General features: G+C 41.3%; 1 protein-coding gene across 1 annotated transcript in view; it reads left to right on the forward strand.

Moving 5' to 3' along the window:
* LOC113223023 (beta-soluble NSF attachment protein-like) overlaps positions 1–15046 on the forward strand; it is a 35717-nt gene extending 20671 nt beyond the window's left edge. The window contains exons 3-7 of the mRNA XM_026452614.1: positions 3018–3134; positions 4939–5063; positions 5202–5279; positions 14686–14741; positions 14923–15046. Coding sequence (XP_026308399.1) covers positions 3018–3134; positions 4939–5063; positions 5202–5279; positions 14686–14741; positions 14923–15046 — 500 coding nt within the window. The remainder of the gene's footprint in view (positions 1–3017; positions 3135–4938; positions 5064–5201; positions 5280–14685; positions 14742–14922) is intronic.
* The last annotated feature ends 386 nt before the right edge of the window (positions 15047–15432 follow it).

The following is a 15432-nucleotide window of genomic DNA, read 5'->3' on the forward strand; positions in this document are numbered from 1 at the left end:
CGACACTTCCAAGTTTGGATAGACCGAGCACACATTTGCTATTAGTGATTGGAATGAATAGTCAGAGTGAAAAAGTAAGCCAGCAACTCGTGTTGGAATGTGGGAATGTGAAAATGTAAAATTAAAGCACTTACTATTGTCTGGAGAAATAGAGGTAGCCTAGAAGAGCCTGGGTGTTGTGGTATTACTGAGCAAGAAAAGGATGGACCATGACTGATTCTGGGACAGGAAACATAGATAAGTTACTAAAAATGAAATGCCAGCAGGAGAGCAAGGATGTACGTTGTAAAAAAAATGATGACATTTTAACATGCCAGACCACAGATGTGATCTAAGGCTAGATTTGCATATAATAATGAAAGTGGCCACTGTATGTAATGTGAGTCAGGCCTTTCTAAGCACTTTACTTGCGAAGTCCAAGCTATTACTACCTTCTTCTGAGGCAGAGCCCATCAAAGCTCCCACTTAGCCAGATATGTTACTGAGATGCCACTTCATGGTTAAGTGCTGCCCCAAGTACCCCAGGTGCCTGGCCACTGCCCTAGTAGTGGCCTTTGCCCCTCCTGGATACCCACCAGCCTCTCATGATTCACCAGGGGCCAGCAGGGCTTCTTCAGTTCCAGCTCTAGCCCTGAGGCTGGCATCTACTCTGATTCTTCAGTGCCTTGCTTTCTTCCTGCTGCTATAACAAAATACCTTAGGGTAATTTATAAATAAAACGAATATATTGTTCAGAGTTCTGGAGGCTGGATAGTTTAAGATCAGGGTGCCAGCAGATCCCATGTTTGGTGAGGACTGTTCTCAGCTTCCACGATGGCATCTTCTTGCTGTGTCCCCATGTGGTAGAAGGAGCATGGCAGCTCTCTTCAACCTCTTTTATAAGGGCACTCATCCCATTTATGAGGGTGGAGCTCTCATGACTTCTTCACTCCCCCAAAGTCCCCACCTCGTAACACTGTCAAATTGGGTATCAGGCTCCAGTAATACAAATTTTGGGGGGATACTACCATTCAGATCATAGCACTACCCATGTCATGCTGGTGGCTACATATTTTTCAAAGATGCCTGGGTACTCTTTTAATCAGAAACTGAGGTACAGAGCAAGAATTGAACCTGGGCAGGTGGGCTCCAGAGTTTGTACTGTCCCTTTGCCCTCAGGTTCAGAAACCCACGTGAGAATTATGCATTTCCTCTGGGGAGAGGGAGTTGGAACAAGAGATGCAACTGAAGCTTTAGCAGAATTGGATATTTATGGCCAGGTATAATCACCTGTAATCCCAGCACTTTGGGAGGCCAAGGCTGGAGGATTGCTTGAGCCCAGAAGTTCAAGACCAGCGTGGGCAACATAGTGAGAACCTGTCTCTACAAATTTTTTTTTTTTTTTTTTTTTTTGAGACAGAGTCTTGCTCTGTCATCCAGGCTGGAGTGAAGTGGCACAATCTTGGCTCACTGCAACTTTCACCTCCCGGATTCAAGCAGTTGTCCTGCCTCAGCCTCCAACGTAGCTGGGATTACAGGCACCTGCCACCGTGCACAGCTTTTTTTGTATTTTTAGTAGAGATGGGCTTTTGCCACATGACCTCAGGTGATCTACCTGCCTCAGCCTCCCAAAGTGCTGGGATTACAGGCTTGAGCCACCAAACCTGGCCAAAAATTTATTTTAAAAAATTAAAAATAAAAAAAGCCAGGTGTGGTGGCACACGCTTGTGTCCCCAGCTACTCGGGAGGCTGAGGTAGGAGGATCTCTTGATCCTGGGAGGTAGAGGTTGCAGTGAGCTGTGATCACGCCGCTGCACTGCAGCCTGGGTGACAGATTGAGACCCTGTCTCGAACAAAAGAAAAGAATTGTACTTTTTTTCTCACAAAAAAATGTATAGCAAATGTTTAATATCGGCAGTGAGTACTGCTTTATGATAATTTTTTTAGAAACCTAAAGGCTTTGTGATATTCTTAACCATGCTTTTCGTGGTAGATCAGATTCTTTCCTTTTCATTTCTACTGTACTGACTTCCCCAATGTGACTCATTTTTTTGGAGGCACTCTGCCATGTTGCTTCTCTGAACTCAGGAAGTTTCCCTTGTTGATGTTTAAACTCTCTCAGAAGTGGCCTGATGCAGCTTCAGCCTTGATTTCCACTGCCCTCCTCCAGTCATGGCAGGCTTGTCATTGGCCTCCACTTCCAGCCCTTTCTTACCTTCAAGCATTTCTTCAGTGTTCATGTGACTCCTCTGCTAGCAATTCCTTCCCTCTTTCTTTTCCAGCACTCCAGAATCCATGGTCCCTGATCCAAAACCTTTTCTGAAAAAGATTAGGTCGTGTACCTTGTATGTTGTGCCATGTCCCAGTTGGAGACCTGGGCAGTACCCCACAACCAGATCCATCAGTGATTCTGCAGGGAAATGTGTAAATTTTCACACTAAATGGGGTAAAATAGATTAAACCTTGTATAAATTTCAGTCAGATTTTGCTATAAACTAAAGAAAAAAATTTGGATTTTTAGACTTTTATGGATATCAAAATTGTGGGCCTGATTTGCACTCTTTAGGAAACTTACTTTATCCACGAAGCCCTTCATTAGCAGTTTCTTCCACTCTGACAGCTAAGTCTAGAAGACACTAAGAAAAGTGAGCAAATATCTTTGAGCTTAGTGTTTTGCCTTTCTTTAATCATTCGTGGCTTGAAGCCCTTAGCTGGTGTTTATTATGTGTTAGTGGAATTGAATCCAGTAGCCGAAGACTTGGCTTTTGGTATTGAATGGTCAGATCAGGGAATGGTGGCTTAGTGCCCACGGACACTTGGAAAGTCTGCTGGGGCTGAGGTGGAGAAGCTTTCATTGCTGTTTGACTTGATTCTGGTTATTTTTATATTTGCCCGAGGTGCACTGGACCATATGGATTTTTGCTTCTGACTAGAATGCTTCTTTTCAGTGGAATATAATAGGGAGGTCCACTACTTAGAGCATGGGTTGCTCTGGGGGGGACTTATTCCTCTGTGTTTGATTGTATTGTCTTCTTCAGCTGCAGGAAACGCATTTTGTCAGGCAGCCAAGCTCCACATGCAGCTTCAGAGCAAACATGACTCCGCTACCAGCTTTGTGGATGCTGGAAATGCTTACAAAAAGGCAGATCCCCAAGGTAAGGCAGCCAGGCGTGTAGCATGCCTATCTCTGTGTGTAACTAACCAGTCAGTACTTCCCTCAACGTTAAGGTCAGTGTTGGTGTCCTTTCGAGTCCTGGTAAAAAGGAATTTTTGTATTTTGGAATAATAGATAAATTTTGATAACCTTAGGGATTTTTATTTTTTAATCATTTGGGGGCTTTTATGAGGAGAAAATATGTTAAATTTATACTGGCTGTTTAGTTTATAGCATCATTTAATTAAACTCCATTTATACTGCATTTTAGAGAATTTTTTGGAAATAACCTTTGATTTTACCTAAGACTTCTTATATCTTAATTTTGTGAAAATGTATATTGTTCATAAAAGGAAACTCTTATGTTCCCTTACTCCTAAATACCTAAGGAGTTTTCAGATCCAGTTAATGGGAAATTGTAATATTCAATCGTTAAAAAGTCTTATTCATACAGTATCCATTTGGTTTTTTAAAAAGTGTTTTTCAAAGTATTTGTTTTGAGGAAAGAATGCAATTGGATATTTAATGTGATAAAATTTTGCAAAGGTTATTTCTTTTTAGTTAGAAGAGTGTAATTAAAAGTATTTCTTCCCTTCCACCCGTGTGCATGGCAGAAATTTTGTGTTTTTCCTTTTTCTTTTAGCAGTCTATTTTGTTTAACACCAAATCCCAAATTTTGAGAATAAATATGTCATAAAGAAATAGGGTATCTTCACGACCTTTTGTATAAGGATTAATCACAGTTTATTTCCCAAAGTGAAAAACTCATAGGTTAAATGAGCTGTTAGAGTGGTAAAATTGTAATGCATCAGTACTTCAGAATATGGTGCAGGCATTAAAATCCCTGGTTTCAGAGAATCTTCAGTGACCTGGTAAATGTTTACCTGGCAATTAAAGAAGCACATGAGATTGAATGTTGTATAATCTCATTTTTAGAAAAAAGTTTGTGCATATAGAAATGTGTTTAATAAACAAAGGAAAAGTACATCTGAGTACTAACAGCGGATTTGAGTGGGATTATAGATAGATAATTCTTCTCTTTATATTCTGTAGTTTTAAAGGTATAACAGGGATCCACATTTTTTATGTAGTTTAGAGGGAAATTGTTTCAATTTTTGTTTATCTGCTTACCTTTCTAATTTTGTAGTCAGGCCATTCTACTTTGCTGCCTCTTTAAACCAAAAGTAATAAACTTGGAGCTTATTATATGCCAGCATTATAAACACCATCATTTTATGATAGGGAAATTTTTTTGGCTCACTTTTTAAGAAAATTAGTATAATTTATTAGCATTATTATTTATTAGATTTGTTTCTTCATTTTGTTAGTATGCTACAATTTAGCATCTTTGAACATTATACAGAATGTTGACTTTGCTTAAGGGTTGTTTGAATAGGCGTTTCAAAGTGCTTTTGCTTTTGGCTGCATGGAGAGTGGAATCTATTGAGGTGATCGTTCTTGTGATGTGGTGCCATATTCCAAAATTAATGTATATGCATGGTATTAATGAGGAATATGTTTGCATTCATATTTTAGCAGCTATAATTTATCAGTGTTGGTGACAACCTCCATGGTTTTATTTTTTTTATAATACAGTCTTTTGCCTGGATGGAGTCCTCACTTTAAGGTTAAGAGTAATTAAGACAATGTTACTCCAGCTACAGTTCCCTAAATTACACTGTAGCTGCTGGGAACAAAGCCATGCTGATGAATCTGGACTTGTGCATGATTTTTGTTTGCTTCTCACTAACTAACCTGCCCATCCTCCACTCCAAAATTATACCTCATTAACGTTCTAATAACAGACAAGAAGACAGCCTCACCTGAACCCTCTTTGACTGAATGGATTTTTTCGTTGTTTTTCTTAAATGCCTACGCTTCAGAGGCTATCAACTGCTTAAATGCAGCCATCGACATTTACACAGACATGGTAAGACATTGCATTGCTTGAGTAGCTGTGGGGTGGAGTCTTGAGATGGCTTAGAGTGCTCTCTCTCTTTTTTATGTTCCCAAACTGGCATTCAGATAGGAAAATAGATGTGTGACTGTTTCTTATTTTTTCCCCTAGGGAAGGTTTACAATTGCAGCCAAGCACCACATTACTATTGCAGAGATCTATGAGACTGAACTTGTAGACATTGAGAAGGTAAGCAGTGGGCACACTTCCTCAGATGTGAAGCAGGCAGATAAGCTGACTCAAAGAACTCTCTTGTCCTCAGTTTGAGAGTGATCACAGGTGTAGAGTGATCATAGATGGCCTTGCCTGGAGACTTTTAGGGTCTAGCTGGCTAAAATAGTGGGCTGTTTTCCTGGAGTTGGCATCTAAGACATGAGAGCTGGTTAAGATTTACAGAAATCACCTGTTTTTTCCACTCTCTCTGATTCACGTCAGAACATTAGCATTGCCAAAAGAACCTTCGGCTGTATTGCTTAGTACTCTAAGGCCCAGTGAAGAAAGCGTAAGAGGTGACCTCTCTACACTCAGTCAGCATCACAGCTTTAAGTATCTGTATGCCAGTGACTCACAAATCTGACTGCAGCTCAGACCTCTCTCCAAATGCTGGATTCCTGTATCCACCTGGCTGCTGACCTCTCCACTTTGTCCAGCAGTCATCTCTAACCTGTCTGGGACAGGATTCCCATCTTAGACGCCCTGTCCCCAACCCCGTGTTCCCCCCTAAACTACAGGCTTCCTTGCCTTTTCTCTTTCTCTACAACCTGTGAGCAGTTTTTGTGAGCAGTGTCCTTCCTGCTCCCAAGTCTCGGCACAACTCACTACCTTGTCTCCTAGCTCGCACTTGATCGCTGCAGGATCCTTCAAACCGGTCTCCTTGCTTCTGCTCCCCCTGCCTTGCCAACCCCACATCCCCTTGCCACAGAGTAGCCAGAGTGAACCTTCTAAGCATTGCATCATATTCTGTTTCTCCACTGCTCACAGCCTTTCATTAGCCCCCTTTCACTAAGAGGAACAACTGGAGCTGTGCAGAGCCTTCATGGCTCCACTGAATTGCTTCCTCCCAGCCCCACACTCCCCATGTACCTGTGTGGCCTGGCCTCTCCTCTTTTCTTTTACTCTCCTCCTCTTGCATATCCTGCTCAGCCACCCTGGCCTCCTTGCTGTTCCACATACGTGCCAGATGAGCACTCCTGCCTCAGGACCTTTGTACCCGTGTTTTCCTCTGTCTGCAAAGCTCTTCCCCAGATGTCCATGTGGCTGACTCCTCACATCTTTCAAGTCCACGTGGCTAACTTCTCCATGCCCTTCCATTTTTGCTCATTTATTACCTTTTCCCTGAGGCCTATTATGACCCCCTAGTTAATTTAGCTCCCCAGCAAGGCATAGCAGATCCCCACACACCTCACTTAACTTCTTGTATTGCTGAGCAGATATCACCTTACAACATGCCCTCTCATATGCTTGCTCATCATTCTCATATTGGTTGTCTCCCTCCCTCTGCCAGAATAGGCACACATGTCAGCAGAGAGCTTTGTCTTCGCTTTACTGATGTGTCCCAAGAGCTCTGGGACCTAGTGGGGTCTAAATATTTACTAAATAAACAAATGCTACCCCTACCTCCACCATACCAAATGGAGTCTTCTTGGTCTGGGGAAAGATCTGCTAGGCAATACTAAAATTGGACTGGCATTGTTAACATTCACTCTTTTGACTGTGTGACCTTCACCTGTTATTCAGCACAAAATTTGATCATATTTGTTACAATTCATTATTTGACGTCTTTTTTTCCATAATTGCCATACTTTTCTGAGGATACTCCCTGATCTTGATCAAGTCAGGGCCACCCTGTGCATTGACATGTGCATGTGAACCTTCTTTCTGGAAGGTTATCTGTGGATCCTGGAGGAAGGTGATGGAGCTGGACCTGAACCTCCTTTGTTCTGTGGTGTGGAATTGATGATGGAATGGGAGGGAGATGGGTCTGGTGTGGCTTGGGTATTTATTTGGTCAGGGTGTCTGCGATGGCCACAGTATCTTTATTTAGGTTTGAGTGAGTCTTGCGGGGATGAGCACTGTGCACAGAGCGTATTTGCCAGCAGAGGCTCCTTTTCCAGCTTCCTCTTTCACAGTGGTGAGAAGGGCACTCTGGGGCAGGAGCCTGCAGTTCTTTGTCATTTCTGCTGCCCAGGCGTGGTCTCCAACACATGGGTCTCCATAAACTTAAGAGCAGATAAAATGAAATGTGACATACTCTTTTTTCCTCTTGAAAAAAATAAAAAGGCCAGGTACAGTGTGATGCCTATAATCCTACCACTTTGAGAGGCCAAGGCAGGAGGACCTCTTGAGCCTAGGAGTTCAAGACCAGCCTCAGCAACATGAGAAATCCTCGTTTTTACTAAAAATACAAAAAAAAAAACTAGCCAGGAATGGGGGTGCGTGCCTGTAGTCCCAGCTACTTGGGAGGCTGAGGTTGGAGGATCTCTTAAGCCCAGGAGGCAGGGGTTGCAGCGAGCCAAGATGGCACTGCTGCACTCCAGCCTGGGCAACAGAGTGAGACTCCATCTCAAAAAAAAAAAAAAAAAAAACCAACAAAAGCAATTTAAGAATATTACTGAACACACACACACACACACACACACACATACATACACACATACATGCACGTGCAGGCACAGGTTGTTAGGGTCCCTAATGTTTAAGCTCCTGAGTTGTTTAGAAACGTCATTACCTGGCCAGGTGTGGTAGTTCACACCTGTAATCCCAGTATTTTGGGAGGCCAAGGTGGGAGGATCGCTTGAGCCCAGGAGTTGAGCAACATAGTGAGACTTCCTCTTAAAAAATAATAAAAGGAAGTATTATTACCTTCTCTTCCCTGGTTGTACTCACCAGATTGTGGTTGGTGGATTGTGAAATTCATGTTTGAAAAATCAGTTACACCCAAGGTACCTTATATCTGGCTTGTTACAGATCACTTTCTTCTCATTTAGCGCTCCTACCCAATGTCCCTTCTCTGATTTTAGATCATTCACAGATTTTAGTTAGTGGACAGTGAAGTGTGTAGTTTCATAGCTTCATATTACCTCTTTTTTTGAGATAGAGTATATTAGTAGCTGATAAGTCAAGCAGATGTAACATACCTAATACAAATACAAATCTTGTGAAACCTTAAAAATATGTATAACATGTTTTGGGGTTTTCTAGAATTTTTTAACGTTTAAGTTCAGGGCTGCATGTGAAGATTTGTTATACAGGTAAACTTGTGTCATGGGGGTTTGTTGTACAGATTATTTCATCATCCAGGTATTTTGCCCAGTGCCCAGTAGTTAACCTTTTCTTTTCTTTTTTTTTTTTGAGACAGAGTCTTGCTCTGTCGCCCAGGCTGGAGTGCAGTGGCGCGGATCTCAGCTCACTGCAAGCTCCGCCTCCCGGGTTCACGCCATTCTCCTGCCTCAGCCTCCCCAGTAGCTGGGACTACAGGTGCCCGCCACCTTGCCTGGCTAGTTTTTTCTATTTTTTAGTAGAGATGGGGTTTCACAGTGTTAGCCAGGATGGTCTCGATCTCCTGACCTCGTGATCTGCCCGTCTCGGCCTCCCAAAGTGCTGGGATTACAGGCTTGAGCCACCGCGCCCGGCCTAGTAGTTAACCTTTTCTGTTCCTTTCCCTCCTCCCACCCTCCACCCTCAAGTAGACCCCTGTTTCCAGTGTCTGTGTTCGTGTGTTCTCATCATTGAGCTCCCACTTATAAGTAAGAACATGCAGTATTTGGTTTTCTGTTCTTACATTAACTTGCTGAGGATAATAACGTCCAGATCCATCTGTGTTTTTGCATAAGACATGATCTTGTTCTTTTTTATGGCTTCATAGTATTCTGTGGTGTATATATACCACATTTTCTTTATCCAGTCCACCATTGGTGGGCATTTAGGTTGATTCCTTGTCTTTGCTGTTGCGAATAGTGCTGCAGTGAACTTTTCATGTGCATGTGTCTTTATGGTGGAATCGTTTATATTACTGTGGCTGTATACCCAGTAATGGGGTTGCTGGGTTGAATGGTAGTTCTGCTTTCAACTCTCTTAGGAATCATCATATGCTTTCCACAATGGTTGAACTAATTTACACTCTCACCAACAGTGTATAAGTGTCTCCACAACCCCACCAGCATTCGTTGTTTTTTGACTTTTAATAATAGCCATTCTGACTGGTGTGAGATGGTGTCTCATTGTACTTTTGATTTGAATTTCTCTAATGATGAGTGATATTGATCTTTAAAAAATGCTTGTTGGCTGCATATATGTCTTTTGAAAAGTATCTCTTCATGTCCTTTGCCTACTTTTTAATGGAGTTGTTTTTCTCTTGCATATTTGTTTAAGTTCCTTATAGATGCTGGATATTAGATCTTTGTCAGATACATAGTTTGCAAGTATTTCCTTCCATCCTGTAGGTTGTCTGTTTACTTTGTTGATAGTTTCTTTTTCTGTGCAGAAGCTCTTAAGTTTCATGTGTCAATTTTTGCTTTTGTTCCAATTGCTTTTGGTGTCTTTGTCATGAAATGTTTGCCTGTTCCAATGTCCACGATGGTATTGCCTAGGTTGTCTTCCAGGATTTTTATGGTTTTGGGTTTTACATTTAAGTCTTTAATCCATCTTGAGTTTATTTTTATATATGGTGTAAGGGAGGGGCCCAGCTTCAATCTGCATGTGGCTAGCCAGTTACCCCAGCGGCATTTATTGAATAAGGAGTCTTTTCTCCATTGCTTGTTTTTGTTAGCTTTGTTGAAGATAAGATAGCTGTAGGTGTGTGGCCTTATTTCTGGGCTTTCTATGCTGTTCCATTGGTCTGTGTGTCTGTTTTTGTACCAGTACCATGTTGCTTTGGTTACTGTAGCCCTGTAGTGTAGTTTGAAGTGGGGTAACGTGATGTCTCTAGCTTTGTTCTTTTTGCTTAGGGTTGCCTTGACTATTCAGGTTATTTTTTGATTCCATATGCGATTTTGATTCCAGCTTTAAAATAGGGTTGTCTAGTTCTGTGAAGAATGTCGTTGGTAGTTTGACAGGAATAGCATTGAATCTAAATTGCTTTGGGTGGTGTGGCCATTTTAGTGATACTGATTCTTCCTATCCATGAACATGGGATGTTTTTCTGTTTGCTTGTGTCTCCTTTGATTTCTTGGAGCAGTGTTTTGTAATTCTCATTGTAGAGATCTTTCATCTTCCTGCATTGCTTCTTTTACTTCATGAAGTAAAACACGGAACCATGTAATAAATGGGTCCTTTTTAAATGGTTTTTAAAAATGATCTACAGGAAATATAATTCAATTCTATTTTCATCCTCTGGAGAGTCTTATTTAATACTGTTTGTTATAGCATAGAATAGGTGTATATGGCAGATTTATGTTAGGTCTCCTCTAGGGGCATTTGTTCTAAAAGAATTGATCCCATTTTAAAGCTACTTAAGGGTATTTCACCTACACAGTGGACTCTTAAGCCTGGAAATTGCATTTGCTTTATGGCGTCATTGATGCAGTCATAAGGACCTTGTTTCTCATTCCAGAATTCCATGTATTGTGACACTCATCTAGGTGCCCCAAGCAGAAATGTTGTGACCTCCTTGACCCTCCACTTAAATAACAGGATAACCAGCTGGTCTTAAATTTCTGGATTTATTGTTACGTGTGCTGTTGTTATTGGTGGCTGTGTTCTGCTTTTGACATTTATTATAGTCCTTGGGATTGTCAGATATCTAGGTAGGCTGATTTCTGGTGTATAAGGATCGGATTGTATCTGATAAATTTCACTACATGCTAAAATTTCAAACTAGATGTGAACATTTAGAGATAGCCTGTGGCCAGTCTCTTCTCTGAAACTTCTCTGTTAAACCGGTGAATTGTGCTTTTTTTTCAAGTACAATCTGTCACAACTAGGGAAAACCATGGAATTTAACGATTGGTTTAATTAGCATTATTAAAATCCAACTTGAAATTTTTTCTTTCGCTGTGATAAACGTAACTGTAGTTTACATCTCTAAAATTCTAATGAGCCAGTGCCATTATTGGTAAAGTGTTAAGTTACACCAAATTGTCAACATCTAGCCTTTTCTTTTTTAACCTCCAAAGCAGCAGTTACATATGGTTTAACCCAACCCTATTTATTCATTGAGTTCTGGTGCTGTAAGAATTAGGAAGATATGTAGTTATACTCTATCCGTCCTGAAAAAGAGGTTATATAATCCAGTACTCTTCACAGACAAATTTGGTCAGGTTTATCATGATTTGCCCCGTTTATTTTGATGGGAAATGGTGCTAAACACTTTAGAGAATGAGGCTGAAAGAACACAAACACATTATCATAGCCTTGAGCCCGACACATCACATCTCCCCATATGCCTCCACTTCCTGGGCCCAACACAAACACATTATCGTAGCCTGGAGAATCTCCGATAAGGTTACAACCAATTGTAAAAGCGCAGGAACCGATAAGAAAACTGCTAAAAGTATAACTTAAAATGTAAACCAATTGTAATGCTGTAACCAGAAGAATTCCCTTGTTTCTCTGTAACTTTACATATCCTGTTTACATCGGGATATAAGAAGCGAGCGCACGCATTGTTCGGGGCCCTCTTATATGTTGTGGAACGGAGGGACCAAGTTCGAACTTGCAATAAAGATCCTTGCCGCTTGGCTTTGACTCTGGACTCTGGTGGTTTTCTTCGGGGAATAAACGGTCTGGGCATAACAAGGCCAGTTGAAAGGAGGTTATTGATTAATCATAAATTCGCTGAAAACCTTTTATTTCCTGAGTATTTCACATAATCATGATACTGGCAGTAGTTTAATAGGCAGCTTTCATTTGTGATGCACTTTGCCTTCATTCACTTAGCATCTGTTACTGAGCACCCACTTTGTAAACAGGCATCATGCTAGGCTCAGGGCTGTGATGGTGAGCCAAACAGTCATGGCCCTGCCCTCACAGAGCCCACATTTTAGTAGGAGGAGATGTACCTTCATCAGGTAGTCCCATTTGTGTGTACATAACAGCTTTGACAGATGTTCCAAAGAAGCATTTTCTTCCAGACTATTTCTGTATGTTACTAAGTATTTGCAAAAAGAGGACCATAGTATACCTATTCTTTTATAGCTGCATTTTTAAATTCAGTATTCTGTGAAGGCCAGGCATGATGGTCCATGCCTGTAATCTCAGCATTTGGGAGGCCAAGATGGGAGGATTGCTTGAGTCCCGGAGTTTGAGACCAGCCTGGGCAGCATGAAAAGACCTCATTTGTATGAAAAATTAAAAAATTAGCTAGGCATGGTGGCACATGCCTGTAGTCTCAGCTACTCGGAAGGCTGAGGTGGGAGGATCGCTTGGGCCCAGGAGGTTGAGGCTACGGTGAGCTGTGTTCATGCCACTCCAGCCTGCCCAACCTGGACAACAGAATGAGACCCTGTCTCAAAAAAAAAAAAAAAAAACTTTTCAAGTATCCCATTATATGTAACCACTTAATTTTTTTTCAGCTTTTCTTCTACTGTAAATAATGTTCAAAATATGTGTTTTGGGGGAGCATATTAGGTTATGCTAAATGACTGAAATCATGGACCCAAAATGTAATCATATAAACACAGTATAAGTGTCTGTTTTTCACAAAACTATTCAATGTGAATGTTTGAGGCAGGGTTCCTCTGTAGTCCTGAGAGGCTGATACTGGCTCTGCTACTTCTAGCTTATGGCCTTCTGGTAGCTCAGTTTCTGCTCTTGGTCATCACCACCACCATCTGCAGGGAGTTGGGGGCCTGGGGCTTGATGGGCCAGGTCTAAGTACTTTTCTGACTTTAACATAGTTCCATGGCCTGTTTTGTTTTATTTGTTTTCTTGTCCCTGAGGCTCTCTTCTAACTCACTAGGAGCTGCCTTGAAGCCACTGAACTAATGGGCTTGGGCAGAAAGGCAGCACCTTTACTCTGATTTTCAAAGACTGCTAGCTCCCTCATTTGCATTTACTGGGAAACCTTTGTAATTCAAGCAGCCTGCAAACCCACCACCTGCTTCTGTATGTTTGCATACTAAAAATGATTTTTATAGTTTTTAATCCTTGAGAGAAAAAAGCATTTGCTACGTGTAAAAATTATATGAAATTAGAAATTTCATTGTTCATAAATACAGTTTTATTGGAATACAACCACACTTATTCATTTATATCTTGTCTATGACTGCTTTTATGCTACCACAAGAGAGCTGAGTAGTTGCAGCAAAGATGCACAAAACCTAAAATATTTCTTGTCTGATCCTGTTAGAGAAAAACTTGGCTAGAGCCCTGGTTTAAAGAACTGCTTATACTTACCTCTCGTTATCTGGGGTATAGAAGGTTTTTTCAATCTTACGAGGGCCTTATTTCTAAGATTGTCTATAACTGTCTACAAACCAGCTGATTCTTTGCAGAATTCAGCTCTCACAAAACTGTGCCAACAGCAGCACACACTATCTTCTGGCTTTTCTCAGCCATTTTGCTTAGTTTTGGACTCTGGTAGACACCTATTTTTTTGTTTGTTTGTTTTGAGACAGAGTTTCACTCTTGTTGCCCAGGCTGGAGTGCAATGTTGCGATCTCAGCTCACTGCAACCTCTGCCTCCTAGGTTCAAGCAGTTCTCCTGTCTCAGCCTCCCAAGTAGCTGGGATTACAGGTGCTTGCACCATGCCCAGCTAATTTTTGTATTTTTTTAGTAGAGATAGGGTTTCACCATGTTGGCCAGGTTGGTCCTGAACTCCTGACCTCAGGTATTCCACCTGCCTTGGCCTCCAAAAGTGCTGGGATTATAGGCATGAGCCACCGTACCTGGCCGACACCAATTCTTTTTCCTGAGTTGTCACGTGCTTGATTGCACTAACTTTCATCACAGCATGACAGGGACTTCTAGCTTTCTGGCTTGTGATCTCTGTTTCCTCTCCACTTGATGCCATATCCTTATTCTAGGTGACACTTAAGGTATTAGTGGGTGTAGTCTGTGCTGCAAGTCATAGACTTAAAGTGTAATTAGGGCTTCATACCTCTCTAACAATCCAGTGTGGCTGCTAAGGGTTTGACAGTGGTAGAGACACTGGGGTTGGAGGTACATTGTGTCCTTTGTAGTTATTTAGGAATCTGCCTGACAGTTACTGCCATTTTGGGTGTCTAGCTTACGGTGTCACTCTGGACTTGGTCATAGGCATCCTAGTTCATGGGAAGTGGAAGGCCTGGAGAAGGATGCAAAGTGAGATATATGGCCCAAGCCTGGGAGTGGCCCCCAGCATGTCTGTTTACATTCCACTGGAAAGAACTAGTCACAGGCTAGTTCTCTATAGAGGAAGCTATAGAGGAAGCTGAGGAAGTGGTTGGTGTAGCTGGGCATATGCCGTGTGGGGAGGGAGAAACAGATTTTGATGGTCAGCAAGCATTCTGCTTCCAGAGGTGCATGCTTTCTTGTATTTCATAAAGAAATAGTCCGAGTTGTGAAAAGTTTGCTGGTAGAGTAGGTTTATTTATAAAAAAAATACCTATGCAAATGTGGCTTTAAAATGCAACTCTCCAGATAAATTGTGTGTGAATAAAATATGTATGTTTTCAGGCTATTGCACATTATGAACAATCTGCTGATTATTACAAAGGAGAAGAATCCAATAGGCAAGTATTACTTTTCTTAATATAATTTAATGGGTTTTATTATGTATGATTAAAAAAATACTTCTTTTTATACTCTGTGAGTGTATTTAACTATACCAAATGAAGATGTACTAAGGCCCAGTGCACATCTTTTATTTTTCCATTGGCTTGTTATTCATTCTGCTTTGGTTCTTGATTTCAGCTCAGCAAACAAGTGTCTGCTGAAGGTGGCAGCATATGCTGCCCAGCTTGAGCAGTACCAGAAAGCCATTGAGATCTATGAGCAGGTGAGGATACTGTTGTTTCCTTCGAGAGAAGTTGTCTGAATCATTTTTTAAAATTAAACTTTTTATTTTTCTTTTTATGGAGATATAATCCACACATCATGTGATGAGTACAGTTCATTGGTTTTTAGTCTATTCACAGAGTTGTATAACTATCACCAGTACTTAATTCCAGAACATTTTCATCATCCCCAAAAGAAGCCCAGCAGTCCATTCTCTCCTCCCAGTCCCTGGAAGACACGATCTACTCTCTGTCTATATGGATTTGTCTATTCTGAACCTTGAAGATAAATGAAATCACATACTATGTGGCCTTTGGTGACTGCTGTCTTTCACTTAGCGTATTGTTTACAGGGTTCATCCATGTCATAGCAAATGTCAGTATGTCATTGTTTTTCGTGGCTAATACCTCATGGTTTATTTATCAA

This window comes from Piliocolobus tephrosceles, unplaced genomic scaffold (assembly GCF_002776525.5).
Source record: "Piliocolobus tephrosceles isolate RC106 unplaced genomic scaffold, ASM277652v3 unscaffolded_37774, whole genome shotgun sequence".
Taxonomy (NCBI): domain Eukaryota; kingdom Metazoa; phylum Chordata; class Mammalia; order Primates; family Cercopithecidae; genus Piliocolobus; species Piliocolobus tephrosceles.